General features: G+C 38.2%; 2 protein-coding genes across 10 annotated transcripts in view; one reads left to right on the top strand and one right to left on the bottom strand.

The window, feature by feature from the left end:
* The window catches only part of ZBTB8OS (zinc finger and BTB domain containing 8 opposite strand), a 78,606-nt gene that overhangs the window by 14,009 nt on the left and 41,157 nt on the right, over positions 1-23,440 (top strand). For 5 of the 8 annotated variants that reach the window (XM_082412010.1, XM_082412005.1, XM_082412012.1 and 2 more), the window contains 2 exons: positions 2-38; positions 1,417-4,005. The exons of 1 other annotated variant lie outside the window; for it this stretch is intronic. In XM_082412010.1, coding sequence (XP_082268136.1) covers positions 2-38; positions 1,417-1,503 — 124 coding nt within the window. In that variant the 3' untranslated portion in view covers positions 1,504-4,005. Of the gene's footprint in view, position 1; positions 39-379; positions 441-1,416; positions 4,006-9,419; positions 9,700-23,440 lie in introns of those variants that run through there. 2 more of the 8 variants (XM_082412006.1, XM_082412007.1) reach the window with 2 other exon arrangements.
* ZBTB8A (zinc finger and BTB domain containing 8A) overlaps positions 9,916-23,440 on the bottom strand; it is a 58,520-nt gene continuing 44,995 nt past the window's right edge. For both annotated transcript variants that reach the window (XM_082411662.1, XM_082411661.1), the window contains 3 exons: positions 22,614-23,434; positions 20,269-20,438; positions 9,916-15,188 (listed from right to left, as the gene is read on the bottom strand). In XM_082411662.1, the coding sequence (XP_082267788.1) occupies positions 14,856-15,188; positions 20,269-20,438; positions 22,614-23,433 (1,323 nt within the window). In that variant the 5' untranslated portion in view covers position 23,434 and the 3' untranslated portion in view covers positions 9,916-14,855. The remainder of the gene's footprint in view (positions 15,189-20,268; positions 20,439-22,613; positions 23,435-23,440) is intronic.

The raw sequence follows: 23,440 nt of genomic DNA on the forward strand, positions 1-23,440 counted from the left end.
GGTGGGGAGAAAAATTCTCATTGTCCAAGCACCCTCAGGTATGTTTTTAAATCCAGCCATTAAAAACATATTATACTGCCTTACCATAAAGTCAGTAAATGTGACAGTTAACTTAACTAGTTCTAATAAGTTGGTGTAAGTCCTAAATTTTTCTCAGACTAATATGACCCGTCTGGACATATTATTTTAAAACACTGTGATTTCACACACCTGATTTGGAGGATTAGGAATCAGCACTTGGGTTATAGGGTCAGGTTTGTTACAGAGTTGTGGGGTGTAAAAATCCCTTTGCCTTATCGAGTTTTGATGTCCTCCCCTGTAATGAAGGTGTTGGACTAGATGTTCTCTAAAGTTTCTTCTACCTTTTGTGCTTCTCCAGATTCAGTATTTGCCAGCATGTATGGCTTCGCTCTATACGAGTCAAATCTGTTGGACTAGGGGTAGGCAATTTTTTTCCTAATGTTTTGTGCTTTGTGGGCAGAGAATGATGGAAGAGCAACTATTCAACTCTTCTCTTATATATAGCACTAAACAGCCAAGGACAACACATAAATGAATGAATGTGGATGTGTTCCAGTAAAACTTTTTTTAAACATTTCCTCCACTACTATTTGGAAATGTAAAAACCATTCTTAGTTTGTGGGGCTGTACAACAATAGGTGGCAGGCCGGATTTGGCCTTCAGTTTGTAGTTCGCTGACCCCTGTGTTTAGGCCAAGGAGACCTAAGTTAGTTGGAGGTGACTGGAAAATCCTGTTTGCTTCCGGTAGCTGCAATAGCATTTCTTCAACCACAGTGCAATAAAATGAAGCCTGGTGAGGGAGCCTTGGGGAAGAGAAGCATAAAAAGAACAGAAGCCAGTAGAGGGGGAGCATGTGGATTGAAAACAAACTATTTTTATAATACAAATGACAGTGGCATTTTCTTTTGAGTATGTTATATTTGAGATACCTATTAGACATCTAAACGGAGATGTTGGATAATAGGCATTTGACTGCCATTCAGAGAAGGGAATAGGCCGAGTTCCCAGGGCCCAGGTTAGACTGTATGGAAGAAGCCTTAAGAAGGAGCCCTGACCCAAACAGTAGGAAAGCTTTGTGTTCTTGGATTCAACCCATCTGATAAATGAAAAAGCTGATGCCCAGAGAAGTCAGACAGCTTCTGTATCCAGTTGCAAACAAAGCCAGGGCTATAGTATGCTCCATCTCCTAACTCAGTGATTTTTCTGCTGTACATATTTTCCTCTCACTTTTACTGGATCAGTGGATAATACTATACTAATTTGATAACTAATTGTTTCGTGTGAGTTTTTCAGAGCAATATTAGAATTTTGACTTTCTGCCAATTGTTGCTAGAGTTAATGATTCTGATTTTGATGTCCTTTTTCTTCCTGTTTTTTCTTTAACCCCAACTTCAGGGAACTGAAGTCAAAGCAATAACATATTCAGCAATGCAGGTCTATGATGAAGAGAAGCCAGAAGTTTTTGTGATCATTGACATTTAAGACACATACAAAAAAGAGACTCCCTATAAAGAACTGTTTTTTTCTCTTCCTTTTGAGAAGATACCATGATATAAATTCTACAGTATCTGTTAATATATGGAGATTTGCAGAGCAGAAATTTTTAACTTAAAGTGTGACTTTCAGAAATGGAAAATCTAGGTACACTCTTGATCTGTGTTATCCAAATATTCAAAGTTTAAAGAAACCTTTAGGTGGCAAGTATGGTTCCTCATTTGTTAATTCCCTGCTGTAGCAGCAGGTGCCTTACACCCTTCCCATGGAATGCCAGCCCTCCAGCCTGGTCCCAGAAAGGATCATTGATCTAAGAGCAGCCTGAGAGACTCTGAAGCCCCCGTGTTCTTACTGAATGCAGCTCGAAAAAAAAAGAAATTTGAGGAATCCTACAACCAGGATTTTGCTTTTCTTCCAAATTGGTTAACACATATATTTTCTATACATACATGAAAAGGGGTCATTTTAGATTGCTGTGGGAAAGAGCCATCCTGTATTCCAGTTGGTTTTCTCAGATGAAACAATTATAGTTGAACAATTGGAAGGCTTCTCTAGAAAGAGCCCTGATTTACTGTTCTCACTTTTTTTAAGCACTGAAGTATTGACACTTTCCTGTTTTCCCATAAGAAAAATTTGATGCATGTACAAATGGACCCTTCTTTCTAACATATAATTTTATATTAAAGCCATTATATTTAGAGAAGAAAAGGAGAATTTTTTAAAATGTCTTTGGTTTTTAAAAATTACCTAAGCTTTTCATTCCTAAGGAGACAGGAGGCCAGGAAAACAACTTTAAAATGATCTGAACTTTTCAAAGTAGATAAACTTTAAAAAAAATGAGGCTGCTTTCATTTGATTTGCAACATTATTCCATCCTCTATTCATTGATTGAGGTATTCTTCCTTGTGATGCAAGAGTTTGCAAAGTTGCTATTTATTCACACATATGTGAAAAAAGATTGCCACTGGGTGGTGCCAAATATCATTATAGTGTGCTGAACTTGACCTAAAAGGAAGAGATTGTCTGTGAGCTTTCTAACTATTCTCTCGGAGCACCACATCATTTTTACTCTGGGGATTTTTTTTTTTTTTTTTGGGCTGCGCCGCACGACATGCGTGATCTTAGTTCCCTAAACAGGGATCGAACCCGTGCCCCCTGCCTTGGAAGCTCGGAGTCCTATCCGCTGGACAGCCAGGGAAGTCCCTCTCTGGGAATTTAACAGAAAGTAGGGGGGCGTAATGAAGACAAGGGCAGGAGCCTGTGGTTTTAATAGTAGCTCTTCAAATGGTTACACAGCAGGATCTCAGGTAGCACTCCTTCACCTTCTTTATTCTCAGGCATATTTTATAAGTGTAAATTGTGGACCTCCAAGCAAAACAATGTCTAGAAGAATCTCTTTATCTTTTGTTAGGATGAATTTCCAGCCTGAGATGGGGCTCTTTCTTTCGACTCCTTTACACATCATGGGCTACTTGGGGGCGTTGATTGTGAAAGTGAACAACGGGATATTGTGAGGGCAATGGGAGAGATGAAGCCAAAGTAAGAAGAGCTCTTGGGATGTAGTAAGCCAAGTAAGGTACACATTTGACTCGGGGCGGGGGGAAAGCTTAGCCATATCTCTTAACCACCAGAGCTGTATAATGGGGCTCAGTAAAAACAAGGCAGATGTAATTATGCAATACAAATTATATTTTCTTATTTTTAATAAATTTATAACTTATTACAGTTTCAGGTAAATTTTAAAATTTAGTTTGTATTAGTTTTAAAGTATGCCAAAACAAAGATACTGAATAGAAGGAAAATGAGTATGTTACCCTTTATACATGAAGTGTTGGCATTCTTGATCCATCAGTAGCAGCACACGTTTTATTTATTTTTAGCTTATTTATTGAGATGGTTGCACCGTGCTCTCACCAGATTCTTCTGCTAGTTTCAAGTATGTGTCTTTCCCTAAGGAACAGATTTCCCCCATTGCAGAGCTAATTCTCCTTCCCCATAACGTACCCACACATCTTCACTTCTGTCTTACTTCTGGGCTGCCGTTCTCATTTCTGAAAACGTTGGGTAGCAAATCCGCTGCCCAAGGAGTCAGGCAGGTAATGGGAGGACTGCGGGTGTTGAACTGAGGGTTTATGCAGGGGCCAAGCGGGCAGCTGCTTCTCAGCTCCAGCCCTCATTGCTAATGGGAATACAAGCCTAGGGTGGCAGTTTTTCATAAAACCCCAGAGAGTGGGATTTTTATGTAAAACCTCCCAAGTTTTTGGAAAGAAACCCAAACCACTGTGGGTCATCACAATGAAGTACAGACAGGTTGTGTGTGGGCTGAATCTGGTCCACAGGTTGCTAGTCTGCAGCTCCGCTTTAAAACCGAGCTCAGGGAATTCCCTGGCAGTCCAGTGGTTAGGACTTGGTGCTTTCGCTGCTGTGGGCCTGGGTTCAATCCCTGGTAGGGAAACTAAGATCCCACAAGCCTCGCAGAGTGGCCAAAAATAAATAAATTTTAAAAACCTAGCTCAAATCACATTTCCACAATGCCTCCCTTACCATTCAGCCTTCAGGGATCTCTGAACTATGCTTCTCTAGTTAGCTTTAAAGATTTGCAGGCTTATTCAATTTTATAATTGTTTAATGTTCACTAATCTTATACCTCTGAATAGAAGGAAAGCTCCTAGATGGCACATAATAGATGGTCAGTTACTACTTAGTGGTCAGTGGATTAAGCATCTTAGAGCTACGTCAAACTCTTAGGCAGAGACTGCAGGTCAGCTCCTTGAGCATATCTATAAGAACATAAGAATCCCAAGCCACAAGCCTCAGTTCCTAGCCTTTGCTCTACTACTGTTTGACCTTGGACCTACTTCCTCATCTATGTATTATAGGTGTGTATTAGTGATTCCTCAATTCCTTTCCAGTTCTAAGTTTCTGTGATCTAGTAATATTATATTTTAAACAACTGAGCTGAGAAAGAGAAGGTATCTTACTGGAACAGTTTGGCCTAAAAGGTCCAAATCACACCAGGTCTGCTTACTAATCAGACAGTCATTGTCATGGGTACAGGGGTGTGTTACATGATGGCAGTGACTTTTCGGGAAAGTAACAGTAGTGATGTGATGACTTTTTCTTACTGGTGCCTCTCCAAGAAGGCTAAGTGGTTATGTGTGTCCTTACAACCACCCTTGCTAGTTCTCTTTTCACCTTGCTATTACCACTTGGACTTTGGAAGAGAATGTTCAAGAAGAAATGGTGGATGGGCTTCCCTGGTGGCGCAGTGGTTGAGAATCTGCCTGCCAGTGCAGGGGACACGGGTTCGATCCCTGGTCTGGGAGGATCCCACATGCCGCAGAGCAACTAGGCCAGTGAGCCACAATTACTGAGCCTGCGCGTCTGGAGCCTGTGCTCCGCAACATGAGAGGCCGCGATAATGAGAGGCCCGCGCACCGCGATGAAGAGTGGCCCCACTTGCCGCAACTAGAGAAAGCCCTCGCACAGAAATGAAGACCCAACACAGCCAAAAATAAATAAATAAATAAATAAACCCAAAGTTAAAAAAAAAAAAAAAATTTAAAAAAAAAGAAGGAATGGTGGAAAAAGTACAGTTTATACCCTCCTCAAAGTGGGGGAAGTGCCCCAAGTGGACTATAGTTCTGCCCCTTCCTGAAGTCTGAGCTTCAGAAGGTTTGGGGAATTCCAGATTGAGACTGAGAATGTAGTTTCTTCATCTAGAAAAACCAGGGTGGGCGGCGGGGGGGACAGGAAATTGGAAAAGATAGCTTCCAAAAGCTCCTTCCAGAGCAAACTTCCTCAGAATTTAGTGACTGTAGTAATTTATCAATGTTTTTTCCCATATAACATGCTCTGTACTTTTTTGTTCTGTTGCCTGTAAAATGAACAATTAATGTTGAATTCTGGACATGCAAGAAAGTAGTCTTAGGGCCAACATATTTATTTTGTCATAAACACATATCCAGGTCTCCTCTGTACAAAATATTTTCCCAGATGCTTTCTCTATATTACCCCTTTGTCCTTCCAGCAATTCTATATGTAGTACAGTTGTCCTACATTTTACAAATAAGGGGATTAGTGACACCTAAAACCTACTGGCTAGAAGAGGCAGATTTGGGACTTAAGACTCTGTTCATTTTACTTAATACCTTTTAATATATAACGAATCACGTTTATGTTCTGTTGTTCTTTTGATCCAGGTAATAGCCCTGTGAGGTTAGCATGACAGCTCTCATTACTCAAGTTTTATTTTATTTATTTATTTTTGGCTGCGTTGGGTCTTCGTTGCTGCGCGTGGGCTTTCTCTAGTTGTGTCAACGGGCTTCTCATTGCGGTGGCTTCTCTTGTTGTGGAGCACGGGCTCTAGGCGCGCAGGCTTCAGTAGTTGTGGTGCATGGGCTCAGTAGCTGTGGCTTGCGGGCCCTAGAGCGCAGGCTCAGTAGTTGTAGCGCCCGGGCTTAGTTGCTTTGCAGCATGTGGGATCTTCCCAGACCAGGGCTCAAACCTGTGTCCCCTGCATTGGCAGGTGGATTCTTAACCACTGCACCACCAGGGAAGCCCTCAAGTTTTATATATAAGGAAACACTCCACATTTGGGTGATATTTGTAAGGTGCAACTCAAAAATAGATGATTGACAATGGCTGTCTCATTTTCTCTGACACATACTCTAAAAGTTCAAAAGCTAATGTTATTTAGCAAAAACATTTTGACTATAGAAATATCTCGTATCAGGACAAGACAGTAGAAAATAGTGGATTTATATTATTTTTTCCCATTGCCAAATAAATACACGTGTGTGTGTTTTTTAAATTACTTCCAAATACAAACTTTAAGTACATTAGAGTCATGGATTCACATCCTGACCATGTCACTCACTAGCTATATGACTTTGGGGAATTTCTTGAACCTCTCTGAGACTGGGTTTCTTCAACTCTGAAATGGAGATGGTGACTACTCACAGACCAGGTGTCCCCAGCTTTGCTACCATAGTTAAGAACCTTATTTTGTAAGAAGAGAAAGGGAGTAATTTTGGAATTATACTTGGAACTTTGGAATTTAAACACTACTCTGCTAACAGTTTTATTTTGAGGATTTTGGGGGTGCAGTGGTTAACAGCACAAACTGGAGCCAGATCATGGGGGTTCAAGTCCTGGTTCCAGCACTTACTAACTATCCACTTTGGGGCATGTTGCTGAATCTCCGTGCGCCTCAATTTCCAAATTTTAACTCGTGACAATAGTTGTTGAGAGAATTAAATAAATGTATACACATAAAACTCAAGACAGTGCCTGGCACATAGTAATGCTCAGTGAGGGCTAGTACTATTATTGGGACAAGCTTAAATGCTAACAGCCCCCTTACTTTTTCACCTTTTAATTTTTTAAAAAGGCCACAGCGCTTGGTTAGGGGGTGACCAGCCTAAGGATAACCGTGGAGCCAGTGCCATTCTGCCAGAGTCTCTTGTTTATTAAGAAGGGCAAACAAAGCCACTCCCTTCTGCTTCTCCTCCTGCTTTCTCTTCAGACTTTTTCCTTTCCTGCGTCTCTACTCCAAATCTTTCCTATGTTAGTCTAGTTTTCTTTCTTCCATATCAGAGTTGAGCTGTTTTCAAAAGCTGTGCCTGTCCCTTTATGCCAAGCTGGGTGCCCTTCTACAGGACTCCCATTTTACTGTCCCATCCTGATTCCCTTGCAGCTCGAAGTATTAACCATTCAAGGGGTATGTCGCAATGAGAAGAAAGATGAATCAATTATAGGGTAACTTTGTTTCTGCCTTTATGTTCCCATGGCCTCTCCAAGTCTTCTCTCAGTACCAGTGCAGCCCGCCCACCATCACCCACCATCAAAGTTCACACCATACAACTCACCAGTTCCTACCTTTGAATTCTTGTGCAGATTCTTTTTCTCTTTGTTTTACAACAATTTCATAAAGTTCCTTAAGTCAGCTAACGTATGTAGTAGTCAACTCTGCTTTTAAGTTGGAAGCACCTTAAGGAGCAAGGGAACTGGCTTCTGGTTATTATTTGTACCTTCCTTGTACCTTCCATCTTTTAATGGTCTGTTTCAGTGATGCTTCCAGTTCTTCCTGATTCCAAAGCCCTCTGGTGACATGCTCCTTAGGGAGAGATCTTTAATGTCGTGTTTTCATATCCAAATTCTGAGTTCCTTGTTTCTATCAACAGTGCCTTTATCCTTCCACAGCCCACATTGGAGTTTTCTTGAACTCCTCTTACACTTCCATCCCCTGTGCTCAACTATTTGCTAGTTTTCCTTAGTTACACTGATCATTTCTCTTTTCCTTTCATTGTGTCTCCTAATTGGATGTTCTTTCCATTATTCAAGGCGTAGCTCAAAATCATCTTTTTTTTTCCTTTTAAATATAGCATTGCTATTTTACGTGTTGGCATTAAGGACCATTTTTGTTATCTCTATTTATTTTTGAGTAAAAATGAAATTAACAAATGTGGTACTCTCCCCGTCCAAATTTTTTGTCTGAATTCCATTTAGGAATCTGGGTGCTTGGTAGATATTGAGACATTGGTTGGGTGAATAAATGGATGTACTTCTGGCTGTTGGTACTTTCTACCACACATCGTCATTGGGCATATGTGTATGTCTCTCCAGCTGGAATGTAAAATTCCCCCCGGACTTTATTTCATTTCTCTCCCTTGCATGTGACAAGGGTTCCCAAAGTCACTACAAATGCCTCATCTTCCAACATGTGGATGTTTATATGTATGTCTGTTACCTAAAGGTAGGAGTCAAGGCCTCTCCTTCCAGTTTCCTTCTTGAAACTTCCTAAATTTTCTGAACTTGGCCAAGTCTTTTCACCACTCTAAGCCTCAGTTTCTTCATCTGCCATAATACAGTGGTACCTACCTCACCTGGCTGTCAGGCTAAAACATTTGTTGCTCATTAAAAGAGTTACGCCTCCCTGAAAAAGAAAGGAAGGAGGGGAGGGAGGCAAGACAGGTAAACTAAAAAACATCAGTGAAGTGCCTACAGAATCTGGAGAGCCAGGCTGTCACCCGGTACATCTCTTCCAGCAGCAGCGAGGCCAAGTGCGCGATCCCCACTCTGTGTGATGGCGGGGAAGGAATGGGGGGGGGGACGCCCAAGCCAGTGACCCTCTGTGACGCACAGACGCACTATGGGAACCGAGAGTAGAGGTAAAGCACACTAGCTCCCCCTGGCGGTAGGGCGGCGGTTTCGGGCACCGCTAGCCAACCCACTGCGTGGGCTGGACTCAATGACTTTGGGGTCAGTTCTCAAGCCTCAGTTTCCTCCTGTTTTAATTGGCGAGGCATGTGTGCCTACCTCAGCGCCCTTGGATCGAGTAGGGACCCGGCAAATAGCGGCTCTTTATCGGGTGCACACTGCACACAACACAAGCGTTTCCTATTCATCTTGCCCCCCCCAGAATTTAGCTTTAGGGGTGTCTGGTATGTCGGGGCCTCTACGGGGAACTGTGGGGTTCTCTACGGGGGTCTCGCTGCTGGACTCTGGATTAACTTTCCAGGAAAAGTAGTTGTGCGGGAAACAGGACTGAAAAGGAAAAGTAAAGGTTCCTACTCCTTAATCCCACTCACTGGTGCAGTCCTCCTGAAAATAAGATGAAGCCACGTGGTCATCCGCCTGAGCGCGAATAGATGTTGCTGCTGCTTAGGGGAAAACACAGGGCTTTCATTTTTTAACACGGGCCCCAAATACTACAGCGTCTGGTGCAGGTGCCGTTTTCCACTGCTGTATTCCTTGTGGATTTTTTCCTCCAGGGGAAAAAAAGTTTAAAATCAACTCAAATATGCAACAAAAGACACATTATCTTCTTGTATTTCAGCGTTTAACCTTTTTGAATTATGCAAGAAAGTGCCACTTCCTTATTGGATTGTTTTTTTTGGTAGGAGATTAAGCAATGGTGTCTGCATATACAATACTACTGAATGGATATACTTGTCATGTTTGAATTGCATACATAACCTCAATTATGGGAATGAGGATGGTGCTTTATGCCCAACTCGTTTCAAGTTATTTTCCAAAGAAAAATTTTAATGGCAATACTTGAAGTAAAGCAAAGACATTTATTTTTCTTTCCAAATTAATCTGAAGGCTCCTTTAAATAAGACATCTTTCTTGGTTTCTCTGGTATGGCATTTAACTTGAATAAAAACTGATTTAATTCAATTCATTGATGGAATACTAATGTGTAGCAATTAAGTTTCACAGTGCTTGGAGAGTGTTCTGTTTTCTTTTTCAAAAGCAAAGAAAACATTAAAGCTTGCAATATTTCAGGATATAGTATTTCAGTCACATATTCCTAATATAGTTCTTTTATTACTCTGAATTACTGTGTGAATTCCCAGACTGCAACCCATGATCAAATAAAAATGCAAATACATCTCAAAGTAAAAATGGGCTATTTTAATTTAGTGTCCATACTGTTTGACCCTAATAAAAACTTTAGATGAGGGGACATACACAATATCTTAAAATTTCACAAAAAATATTTTCTTGGACTGGGCAACCATATTTTAATTTTTTTTCCTTAATGATAGGGTTGCGAACCAGTGGACTGGAAGGTGAAATGGTTCCACTGCCCAACTTTAGCATCTATCTATCTGGGGAGAACAGAGGGGAACCTTGACTAGGGGACCTATTTTGCACATAAAAAACACTGGAAAGATTAAAAAAAAATGTATCCAGGCCCCATCTGCCAGAGATTCTGCTTTACTTAGGCATCTGTATTTTTAAAATTTCCACAAGTGATTCTCAAGTGCAGCCAAGGTTGAGAACTACTATCTAGGTAAAAATGTTCCATTTTTTTCCCTTATAGGCTGAATAAAATAAGTTACTCAATAAAAGAATTAAGTAGTTGTAAATAATATCAACAAGGAATTAAAAGATTTTCCCAATGGGGAAATCAAGAAACTATATAATGGATCTGTGTATCTAGAAATCCGAAAGAGTGAAGGAAAGTATTATCAGTTCTTAGATATACTTTACAAGTTGTCTTTAATAATGTTTGCAAATGATCTAATCAAGCCCAAAGGTAAAGAGATGACTGGCATTGCCCTGGTCACTGGTTTCCTATCTAAAGATGATGAAGTATCCAATGGCTTTTGCTGGTGTGAAGAAAATAAAAAGAGGCAGGGAAAAGTGTTTATCATGCTTTTAAGTAGAACATTTCAAAATATTTTGCATTTAAAAGTTAAGAGTCCCGGGACTTCCCTGGTGGTCCAGTGGTTAAGAATCTGCCATCCAATGCATAGTACATGGGGTTGATGCCTGGTCGGGGAACTAAGATCCCAAAGGCTGTGGGGCAACTAAGCAACTACTGAGCTGGCGCGCCACAACTAGAGAGCCCACGCACTGCAACTAGAGAGAAGCTCACACGCCACAACGAAGACCCAGTGCAGCCAAAAAAAAAAAAATTAAGAGTCCCCTGGCTTCTCCTGTGTGTGGCTTATTAACATAGTTCACTTTTCATTGGCATTAACACAGGTACTTTAGGGAGAAGGCTGACAAGTTAGAAAATGAAGTTTATAGATTCTCTGTGGATTTCATTTTTCTGGTCTATTCATGGCTCAATTGGCATGAATAGTTGAGAAACTCCTGTATCAAAATAAAATATTAATTATACTTCACAATATATAAAATTGGCTAAATAATGCCACTTGTGTGACAACCTGAATTTTTATCATTAAAACTTGTAACCAAAGTCACATCCTTTACATAATATTTATTCTGTATAGGATTTATCCACATACAATGACGTAAGCTTTAAAACAATTGACTGTTATTTGCATAAACTCATAAAATAGAGTAATACACAACACACCTCAGTGATTTAAGCTGATATTCTAGGATTCAGAAAATCTGATCATTCTAATTCCTATTTTTGCCACTGTTTCACTGGGTTGTCTTAGGCAGGTTGCTTTACTGTTCTGTGCCTCAATTTCTTTACCTTTCATGTGATAAATGTCCTATTTCATAGATATGTAAAGAATAACATAAAAATTATTAAATACTTTGCAAATATAAAATGCTATATAAATGATAAATAGTAATACTGATCCACTCTAATATAAAATAACTTAGAACTTTCCATTTATAATCTAAAGTTTGGTCCTCCAGCACCTACTGTTATCACCCTTCCCAGTTAAACATATCTTATGCTGTACTGTTTTTAGTGATTTTTCCATAGTATTAATTTTCGGACTCCAAACATATATAACCAATATGAGTGGAAATTTCAATATATCTTAGCATGACTCAGCAAAATAACTTTTAATGAATTGAGTTCTGAGCTCATAAGTAACTGAAACACTGAACTTTTCATCCATTAAGCAGTAACTTGGCCACATAAAAGCAGTAACTGTGTTTGATTTCATCACTCAGACATACAATATTGAAAAATTTGTTCTTAAAAAGGTCTTAAGATATATGATAACTATAGAAGGAGCCTTGTAAAGATGTGATTTGCTGCTCTATGTTTACCAGCTTATAAGTGCAAGGAGTAACAGGAGTAATGAAGTGAGACTGTAATGCTCAAAGGGAATTCAAAAAGTGATCCAGCCCAAGGTTTTCAGTGCTGGACTCCTGAGCTCTGCAGAGTGTCTGGGGAAAGGTTTGTAGTGAGCTTAAACCAGAGCAGCTCTGTCCTTTAGAGTTTCCTTAAATGTTGAACTTCTCTATGAAACAATTCATTTGAAGAAGGGGTTTCTTGGGTAAAAAAAAATCTTTTAAACCACTGGCCTAGTCAATTTTGCTTCCTCCAGACAGTAGGCACGACTCAGTGGTGCTTTATTTTGCAAAACTTCATCCTATCAACTGGATCTTGAGGACCATAGACTTAGAAGGGTGTTCAGAAGCTGATAAAACAGCATTCTTGTAAGAGCAAACTTTGGTCTAACCAACTTCCATTATTTTCCTAACATTAAAAAAAAAAAAAAATCTTGGCATAAATAAAGCTTATATTAACAGATTATACCCCTATGTAATATTTTCCCACATTTAAGAGCCAAAGAATTCAGTTTTCTTAGAAACCATTAATAGACAGTTTCACTCTAGAAAAGAATTGGTCTCTAAAGTCTTAGATAAATATGATATGATACTGGAGTTATTATTTACAACTTACAAACATGTCACGAATGTTCTTTTATGATACTAAAATGATAGAACAGATGCACTGTCTAGTTTGGTGAATTTGATAGCTGTTTTGTGGGGATTGCTTGATGCTTGTTATAAACAATTATGAGAAAGCATTATTTCTGATAAGGCTCTACAAGTGCTGGTGGCACTGTGTTCAGTGGACCTTGCTGACAATCATGCTGATGTTTGCATGCAGAATATAGTAGCATCAAAGAACATTTAGATCATAGACTAAAGTGCGTTAGAGTATACACATGCAAGCACAACTTCATTTCTATAAATAAAGCTCAAGTCAGTCATTTTTCCTATTGGTTCCAATGATTAAAAATCAGATTACAATTTTGAAAGATGTTATCATCCTCTGGTGAGACTGAAGAATGACAAGTGTTCCCTCCCTCATTTGGAACAATGTAATTGTTAAGACTCCTGACTCAGGAATGGTCATGTTGGGAGACAATGAACTCAATGCACACTATCCGGTCTTGAAGCAATTGGAAATTTACCATCAGGGGAATCTTGAAAAAAATCTCAGAATTAGGTACCATAAAACAAAGTGGTTATTCATCTATTTATAAAAAAAACTTACAGAAATTAACTATTTTGGCCCACAAATTGGTATTAAGGACAATCATTAATTAAAGAATAAGAGAAAATAACATAAAAAGTATCTTGAGGTATGTCATGGCAGTTAAAAATACAGTATAATACAAGGAGCCTCTATCAAAATTAAATTAAAACAAGCTTAATTGGGATAACTTGCCAAGACCTTTATGAACAGTTCTTTACTTCTAGTATTTAGATTTTATCTTTACAACTAAAATAATGCATCTCCAATTTGACTGTAATTTTGGAATGTTTCATAATTCATATAGGGGAGGAGTTAAAACTTAATTTTGTATCCTAATAGAAAAGTTTGTTTTGAAGAATTATATATAAACTGCTTAAAGAACTTAGGAGAATAATGTGTTCAAGTAGTTTTATATATAAAATTTATATATAAATAACATAAAAACATGTCAATAGGTACTATAGGGACATTACTTAGCACTACTTGAATAACTCTAGTTCAAGATATTATATGTTGTTGAAGATGATTAAATTCCTCTTCTTTCATACTTTCTAATTCTCATAGGCTTCTTTTTATAATTATTGCAGATTGGTGAGGTTTGACTTCACTTCTTCACCATTTCAGGGGACTATCCAGGGAGAGACAGTTGAAAGAGGACTGTTTAAAATCAAAACCTGTCTAGTCACCAGTCCCACGACTTAAACTTTCTGACCTTAATTTCCTCATTTGTAAATCAGAGACAATACTATTTACCTTGCTGATTAGGTGAGGAGATGTGTGAAAGAGCACTTTATAAGTAATATAGCAGTATATAAATGGAGGAAATTAATCTTAAGAACTGGTAAGAACCTCCAGTTTTCTTTTTTTCTCTAGAGAGGAAGAGAGCTATATAGACAGATCCTCAAAAAACTACCTTGACAGTATTAGTTTCCTGCTTTAAGAAAATGATGTCTGTATATAATCTCTGGTCAGCTTCTATTTTAGAGTTTGTTCTTTTTAAACACTGACTACATAAGAGTAATTTTTAACTTAATGACAAAAGTTTCAAATATGAACGATTTCAAACAGTTTAGGTTTGTTTTCTGCCGTAATTCTAAAACATTTAGGATATTGGAATAATGATAGGTCATTTTCGGTCTGAAGGTAATAGACTAATTAGTTTAGTCAGCTAGGGTGCCAGACCCTTAAATGTGCTCTTACCTCGTTCCCTGTGAAAATTCAATAGTGGTAGTTTATATGTTTTTGAAACATCTTGAAATTATCTTATATACAGTTTGGTTGTGGTGAATTTATTTAAAATATTTTCTTTGAAAAAAGTTCACTAAGTAGATCTTCCAATATTAAAAAAAAAGGTATCTCTGTAATAAAAGTAAGAAGATTAATTGTTCATCCATCATGCCAACTCAAGCTAGGTCTTTCTTTCCAGTGCAGCAACAGATTTTAGGGCAACAAAGTTCAGAATGGATACAATGGCCTGTTCAGAAAGCATGCAAGTGATATCAGGTCATTACTTTCAAGTCAGTCTGATAATTTGTTAACCAGACTCTGACCATGGAAAGAGAGAGTTATGGGAAGTCAATGTAAGTTGCAGACATGCCAGATCTGTTGGTTCACATCCCAGCTACCTGATGTTGGGCTTTATTTCCTTTTCTTCTTCTTCTTCACTATCATCAACCTGTTGTATGACCAGATCAGCAGACCCATCCTCTACAATCTCCACGTATGATCTATTCTCATCTTCACCCAAGTGCCATCTGGAATCCTTATCTCCATCTGATGGGGACATAAGATGCTGTTCAGCTTCCAAATCAATGGGGAGGCTGTCTATGCCAACTTCAGCAAGACACTCATTACAGAGTCTGTAGCGCCTGGTTCCTTCCTGTACCACTTGACCTGTGAGATCAGTCACATGGCGTTTGCATTTTCTGCAGATGAGTTTGCATGCCTGGTGAATCTGTGTAGAGATTTAAATAGTGATAAAAAAAGATTTTTCAAAAGCAGAACAGTTTGATATTCTAAGTACCAATTCATAAATTTAAAATGTTCAAAGGCAAGCATTAGTATTAAATTAACATCTAGTCATTAGAAAAAACTCACAGGTTTTGGTGATAAATTAATGTCACAGAAATATTAAATACCAGCTTTCTCTAAATAATGTCTATTATGTTTTTATGATTAATATTACATACTTAATAATTTCAAATATCCCTTAATCCAATAATATTTTTATATCTGAGGTAACAAGGGACACATTCCCAGAATAATACAAAATAATTGCAAACACTTAATATCTGCCATATACTATTCTAAGGACTTTACATATTTTAATTCAGGGGAAAAAACTCATTTCATTTGAATACTAATATTTTGTTATTTCGCTAGAGAAAGAAAAAATATTGTCCCAAATTTAAATTTATCAAAAAATATTTTTCAATATAAGGATTATTGCCACTTTTATTTATTTATTTATTTATTTTTTTAAACATCTTTATTGAAGTATAACTGCTTTACAATGGTGTGTTAGTTTCTGCTTTATAACAAAGTGAATCAGTTATACATATACATATGTTCCCATATCTCTTCCCTCTTGCATCTCCCTCCCTCCCACCCTCCCCATCCCACCCCTCTAGGTGGTCACAAAGCACCAAGCTGATCTCCCTGTGCTATGCGGCTGCTTCCCACTAGCTATCTATTTTACATTTGGTAGTGTATATATGTCCATGACACTCTCTCACCCTGTCACATCTCACCCCTCCCCCTCTGCCACTTTTATTAATGAAAGATCTAGTAGAAAGAAGACTGGACTAGGAATTGGAAAGCTTGGGTTCTAGTCCTGCTTTTGTCATTTACTAATCTTGTCATTTACTAACCATGTTATCTTGAAGCAAGTAACTTAAAACATTATAAACCTGCTTCCAGGGTGACTGTCAAAATATTTAACAACTGGTAAGGTATGGGCACCACCCAAACAGAATAGAAGCCTGACTATCAGAATGGAGACTGGTTATAAACAACCACTATGGTGGTTCTGCTACGTATCAGTCTATTATTATTCCTAACTGCTCCGTTATTACTAATAGGGATACAACTCAGGTTGTATGGACCAAATGAGTTAATATGTGTGAAATGCTTTGGGAAGAAGTTGTAATTGATGAATAATTGTATATTATAGTTAGTAACTTTGTTCAATAGCTGTCAGAGCGATAGATTATAGATTCTAATCTAAAAATTATTACATATAATTAACTACATATGCTGAATTAATGTTTATGGCATATTCATTTAGATAATGTCAGAATGGTATGAAAGTGGGCCACCAAACACAAATAGTCAAAAAACCCAAGAAAACTAAAGCAGTCTGGTAAAATATCTAAGAAAATGTATGGGACTACCACTCAGTACAGTTATTATCTTCTGCTTAACCACTGACATATTAATCAGTAAATGTTGAAAGTACATAATGTGAGTGTACCTTTATTTCTCCTGAGATAGAATCAGTATTATGGTTATCATATGTGGCATTGTTTTCATTACAAAGTTCTGACACAGATTCATGTTCATCCCCCTCCAAATCCAATACAATTATGAAGACAAAGAAATTAAGTGAAACTCTGTAATGTTAAAACTGAAAATATCATCATGAACCCCTTATTTTAAAAATATATACCTTCTAGCTCAGAAACAATCTAAAAAGGATGCCCTAATGACAATGAGCACCCTGGGTGTCCAAATTTTGGTTTCTAATTTCATTCCCCACTAAGAGGTACCAAAACTCCTTTGAGAAATGGCTGATTCCAGTTTTGTGGCAGGGGAAGTACAAGATGAGCCTAGGGCTCTTTTGGAGCCAGAGAACAAGGACACTGAAAATTTAATGGAGTTGTGACAAAAGGACACAAGAGCCAGCTTCAAGGGTCCCCACTGCAAAAATTTGAAATTTTGAGTATCAAAAAAATAATTGTTATGGATCCAAACACAATGAACCAATGAAAATTCATGAGAACAAATGCTATTTAAAAAAACAAAGCCAGAAAAAACTCATATACCATTTGAGGCTACTATTAAATCACTCTTTACTTTGAAAATTGGTAGTTAAAGAGAAATAATTAAACATTTATCTTGCTTCTCCTGTAGGAACCCTATTTCAAAGTAACCAAATAGCCCCAGGTGATGAAGGAAAGCTTTACTTTATAGAATTCCAGCTAATAATATAGAAGGATAATATTAGTAAATCATTCCACAACTCCAAGTAATATTAATAATTTGGACAGAGATTACCAATTGGTATTAATACTATTAAATGAATAGTTCATGGGGAAATGGATAGTCATATAATACCAAAATAGTTACACAGAGATTCCTTTCTAATTACAATGCAATGGTGGGATCATAGTATCATCACCCTAATCCAGTGATCAATTGTAACAACATGAATGATGGGTCCACCAGATATGATGTGTCTCCTAATGTGACACAATATGAAACATACAATTTTGTCCTTGACGGAAGTATTTAACTTGAATCCATTAAGCCTTTAGATAAAACTTCTAGTTTTCGGAAAATGCAGGGGGATCATAGAAGAACAAGCTAAAAATGACACCATGTAGAAGCAAGCAGAGAAATCCAGAGGTAGGATATTTTGTAAAACAATTGGCTCAATATCTTCAGTAAGTTAATGTTATTTTTAAAAAGGTTTGGAGGGTGGCAGGGGTGGGTAGGGAACTATGCTAGCTCAAAAACATATTTAAGGGACCTAACAATGAGATGAGTTCTGGATTGGATTCTGGTTTGGACACACCAGCTATAAGTGGTATTTTAGGAAACTATAGGTAAATTTGAACTGTGTAACACATAAAATTTTATTGAGATGGAAAGGTAGAGATTATTCACTAAAGAGAGCAGGTTACAGGGACTTCCCTGGTGGCGCAGTGGTTAAGAATCCGCCTGCTAATGCAGGGGACATGGGTTCGAGCCCTGGTCCGGGAAGATCCCACATACCGTGGAGCAACTGAGCCCGTGCGCCACAGCTACTGATCCTGCACTCTAAAGCTCATGAGCCACAACTACTGAGCCCGTGTGCCACAACTACTGAAGCCCGCACGCCTAGAGCCCGTGCTCTGCAACAAGAGAAGCCACCGCAATGAGAAGCCTGCGCACCGCAAGGAAGAGTAGCCCCCGCTCGCCGAAACAAGAGAAAGCCCACGTGCACCAACGAAGACCCAATGCAGCCAAAAATAAATGAATAAAATAAATAAATCTAAAAAAAAAAAAAAAAAGAAAGCAGGTTACAAAATAGCATGTACAGCATGATATCATTTTGGTTAAAAAAACAAATGCACATGATAAAGTGTTAAGAATGGTAATATCTGGGTGGTAAAAATACGGTATTTTTATTTTCTTATTCTTACATCTATCTATTTTCTTAGTTTTTATAATGCATACTTATTGCTTTTGTAATAATAAAAGGTTATTTTAATTTTTAAAAATCTAGCTTCAGAGATTAATGAAGGCAGAGAGTTTGTTTTGCTCACTGCCGTATACCTAGCTCTTAGAAAAGGGTCTGGCACATAGTAGGTACTCAATATATATTTGTTGGATGAATACCTAGAAAGCAATGCATCAAGTGACCAATACCCTTCCAAATTAAAAGGAGCTCGCATAAATGGAATAAAAGTATGGGTAATAGAAGATCAATTTTGGAAAAAATTTTTGCTGCAAGATGAACAGAATAATTCCAATGTCACTACCTTATTTATTTTTATTTTTAAAAATTTATTTATTTATTTTTGGCTGTGTTGGGTTTTTGTTGCTGTGTGCGGGCTTTCTCTAGTTGTGGCAAGCAGGGGCTACTCTTCGTTGCGGTGCACGGGCTTTTCATTGCGGTGGCTTCTCTTGTTGCGGAGCACGGGCTCTAGGCCCGCGGGCTTCAGTAGTTGTGGCTTGCGGGCTCCAGAGCGCAGGCTCAGTAGTTGTGGCTTAGTTGCTCCGCAGCATGGCATGTGGGATCTTCCCAGACCAGGGCTTGAACCCGTGTCCCCTGCATTGGCAGGCGGATTCTTAACCACTGTGCCACCAGGGAAGTCCTGTCACTACCTTATTAAACCACCAGAGCACTGAACAGAAAATTCCCTGAGATTTTTCTGACTGCTGACAGTCCAGTCCCTGATTGACAGTCGCTCTATTGCCCACCTCACTCCATTCCTTGAGGAGACCAGAGAAACTGGAGAGACACTAGAAAGAGGCTGTAGTGGAGAGAGGTCAGACAGCAGAAACTAGACTGACAACCTACCAGATAAGGATTCAAGAATCACTAGCAGATGCTGAATATCTGAAGTGGTGATTCTGACATAGACGTTTAAAAAGTTTTAAACATTTTTAAAGTTTACATTGTCTTTGGCTCTGAAAAAAACGGGATATAAAAACAATAGATATTAAGTGAATTGAAATGGATATTCAAAAGAATATCTCTTACTTCAAGGTTTCAGAGGAGAAAAACAAACCTATTTTAAAAAATATAGGGCTTCCCTGGTGGCGCAGTGGTTAAGAATCTGCCTGCCAATGCAAGGGACACGGGTTCGAGCCCTGGCCTGGGAAGATCCCACATGCTGTGGAGCAACTAAGCCCGTGCACCACAACTACTGAGCCTGGGCTCTAGAGCCCGTGAGCCACAACTAGTGAGCCCATGTGTCACAACTACTGAAGCCCGTGCACCTAGAGCCCGTGCTCCGCAACAAGAGAAGCCATGACGATGAGAAGCGTGCACTGCAAAGAAGAGTAGGCCCCGCTCGCCGCAACTAGAGAAAGCCCACGTGCAGCAACGAAAGACCCAACACAACCAAAAATAAAAAAACAAATAAATAAATTTTAAAAATACATAAAATTATGCATTATGTGCAAAGTAAAAACATTAAATTGGAAAAATTGTTTAATATTGCAGAGTTGTGTGAAAAGATTTTCCTCAGTGAACTAGATTATCCTAAAGCAGATAAATGCATGTATTTCCTAAGAAGTAAAATGATGAAAAATCATATACATACTGTTCGAAAATGGCTACTTAGATGGTCTAGCCGGCTAAATCTTTTCCCACAAGCTTGACAGGGATAGGGCCTTTCTCCTGTGTGACAACGAAGGTGGCGCTTGAGGTCTGCCTTCCGCTTTACCACATGTGTGCAGTACGGGCACTTGAACCTCATCCTGGGCAGGTCATCTGTCAAGAGACAGTTTGATTAAGTCACTGGAAAGTTCATAATCGCCGTTCTGATAACATCAAGAATCCAAAAGAGGCTGCCGAGTCCAGTCTCGGAAAGGTAGGCAACAAGGAGAAGGAAGAAATTTTATAAAGACTAGATTGTCAGTGTAATCCTAAGTATAGAACCGTAACTTCAGGATTTGATATATTTACAAAGTCTGGGTAGATTTAGACTCCCACTCATCTTTTTATTTAATGGCATAAAGTCACTAGATTTAAGTAAAGCAGTAGTACTAGATTTTAAAACTACAGACACAATCCAGGGTCTTTACGCTTTCAAGTAACTTGTTTTATTTACATGGGTTTATCCCCCAGCTCTTACTTTTCTTTTAAAAAAATGTTTTAATCGTTCCACCTAGGCAGGATTCTGACTCGCAGGCATTCAGTCATAATCCCACAGATGGTAGCATCGCCCCGTTGGCTCCGCAGCCAAGCACACACACCAGATGTCTGAACCCCCTTGCTCTTACTTTTCATACAGCTGTACTGCTTTTCTTTTAAAGGTAAAAAGTGTCAAGGATCTTTAATCGTTTGTTTTAAAACTCACACATATTCAAAATGTTAGTTGTGGTTGGAGGCAAACCTTCTCAATTTAACAGCAGTTAAGTTCAGCTGTTCATTATTGAAGTTAGATTTAAATAACCTAGAGTTACAAAAGTGCAAAGCCCAAGAAAGAATAACTTTGTTGCTGTTTTAAAATGCAACAAAGATTTCCCATTTTTGCTCTGTTATTTCTGTCTGCCTTGGTCAATGGTAGAGCGCCTCAGCATTTTCAGAAGGCTCTATAATATGATACAGTTTCATGTATTTTCATGTTAATATCCTACAGGAAAATGTGATTAGTAAAAATCAATCAGGTTGCCTATTATTTTTAAATGTTATCTATAACCAAATTATTTTCTAAAATTTACATGACAACCAGGGAAATGTGAATACTGATTGGCTTTTAGTAATATTAAGGACTTGTTAATTTTGTTTAGGTATGATAATAATGGTATTGTAGTTTTTTTTCTAAGACTATATTTTAGGGACACATTCTGAAATATTTACACATGAAAACATATGATGTCTGAGATTTGCTTAAAAATGGGAGTGGTCGGAGGCAGAGGTACAGATGAAACAAGACTGGTCATGAGTGGGACTGGGTAACGGGTGCATGGGGGTTAATTAGACCACTCTCTTTACTTTTATATATATTTGGAATTTTTCTAAAATAAAAAAATTTAAATATATCATCTAAATCTTTTTTTGTCAACATCTTTATTGGAATATAATTGTCATCTAAATCTTATACTCTGCAAGAGTTTAATTTTATCATAATTTTCCTTTAAATTCACATGTAAACTATTAAGCAAATTTGCTAACTGATTAATTGGTGGGGGGAACTGGATGATATACATTTCTAATCCCTGTTCTCTACTTTGAAACTATCAGCCTCCAATAATATCTCTGCATTTTACTACTGTCATAAAAATGAGATGCCTCATGGTGTTGCAGAGATACAGTATCAATATTATATGTTGTATTAGTTAAGTTTTTAAAAATTATGTATTTATATCTTAATAAAATCAGATTTAGTTTAATTTCTTTTCGATACTGGGTCTGTGAACCTTTACCAATATGTATGGTTGCTCTATTTAACTTTTCTGTATAAAAATACTGCTCCTGAGTGAATACTCAGAAAAAAAAGTAAACTATTTAAAGTGAAAATATGATGTATAACTGAATCACTTTGCTGTACACCTGAAACTAACACAACATTGTTAATCAACTATACTCCAATATAAAATTTTAAAAAATAAAGTGAAAATATGTGTCTTAAGGATTGAACCATTTTACAAAAGAGCTTTAAACATTTAACAGTAATCTAATTGCCCACAGATAAGCAGGTTTGGAAATTCATGGGTTTCTGACCCTCAGAACTCTATTGTTTTGACTTCATTAAATTTATCCAGTATTATAATTTTTAAAATTTGTGTTTTATGCATAGATTTCATTAGAGAAGTATGACTTAAAAAAAATCACTTGTTTCAACTGCCCATAACACCTAAAAGTAAGGGCATGTTGAGATAGGATTGATTTACATCAGAGTCTTGGAACCTGATTGAGGGGACTGATTCTCTTTCTGGGTACCTGGAAAACTTCTTGATGTGACATCAGATCCTTGACCATACTGATAGCCAACAGGAGTAGAGTCCATTTCCGCATCCATTTGTGCCCGTTCTTCAGATTGCGAAATGTGGCTGGAAGAATCAGATGTTCGTGCTTCTCGTTTGCTTGACTTATAATGAGCCATTTCAGAAGGCTGTGACAACCTCAAATGTTTGGATTTTTTCATGGAATCTTTCCTTTGTTCATGCTTGGCCAGAGGCTGTTGAGTATTCCTTTGGGAGGCTGGATGGTAATTATATTTACTCCAAGATTTCCCACTTATACCTGTTCCTTGATCTGGGCTTAGGTGAGAATGTGGAGAACTGCTCTCATCTTGCCAGCCGCCGCTATAAAAAGAGGAGCGTTCTATACCATCACAGCTGGCATTTTTATCCGAAAGGCTGAAATAGCGATCCTTTTCTTTTTCACTAATGTCTAATGAAGATTTAATAAAGGTCTTACATACACTAATGACATCAGTCATCTGAAGGAAGCTAGCAGCGGACATCACTTCTATGACATTCTGACCTGTGAGAGAGAGCTTGCCGGAATAGACAAAGTCCAGGATAACTGTAAAAGTGTCAGGGGAGAAAGCCTGAAATGTCGCTGTGGTTGGCTGACTTGTCTCCTTGGAGTTCTGGGAAAGAAGCATTTTAAAGTAGCCGCTACTAGCAAATAATACATTTCGATGGGCTTTAAAGACCTTTCCTTCAACCAGAATACTGCAGTCACAAAATACATCCTGCCTGCGCTGCTCATTCAGTTGTTGCAGGAGGTGAGACTGATGAGAGGAGATCTCCATTCTAAAG

Source organism: Balaenoptera physalus (genome assembly GCF_965194825.1).
Source record: "Balaenoptera physalus genome assembly, chromosome: 1".
NCBI lineage: Eukaryota > Metazoa > Chordata > Mammalia > Artiodactyla > Balaenopteridae > Balaenoptera > Balaenoptera physalus.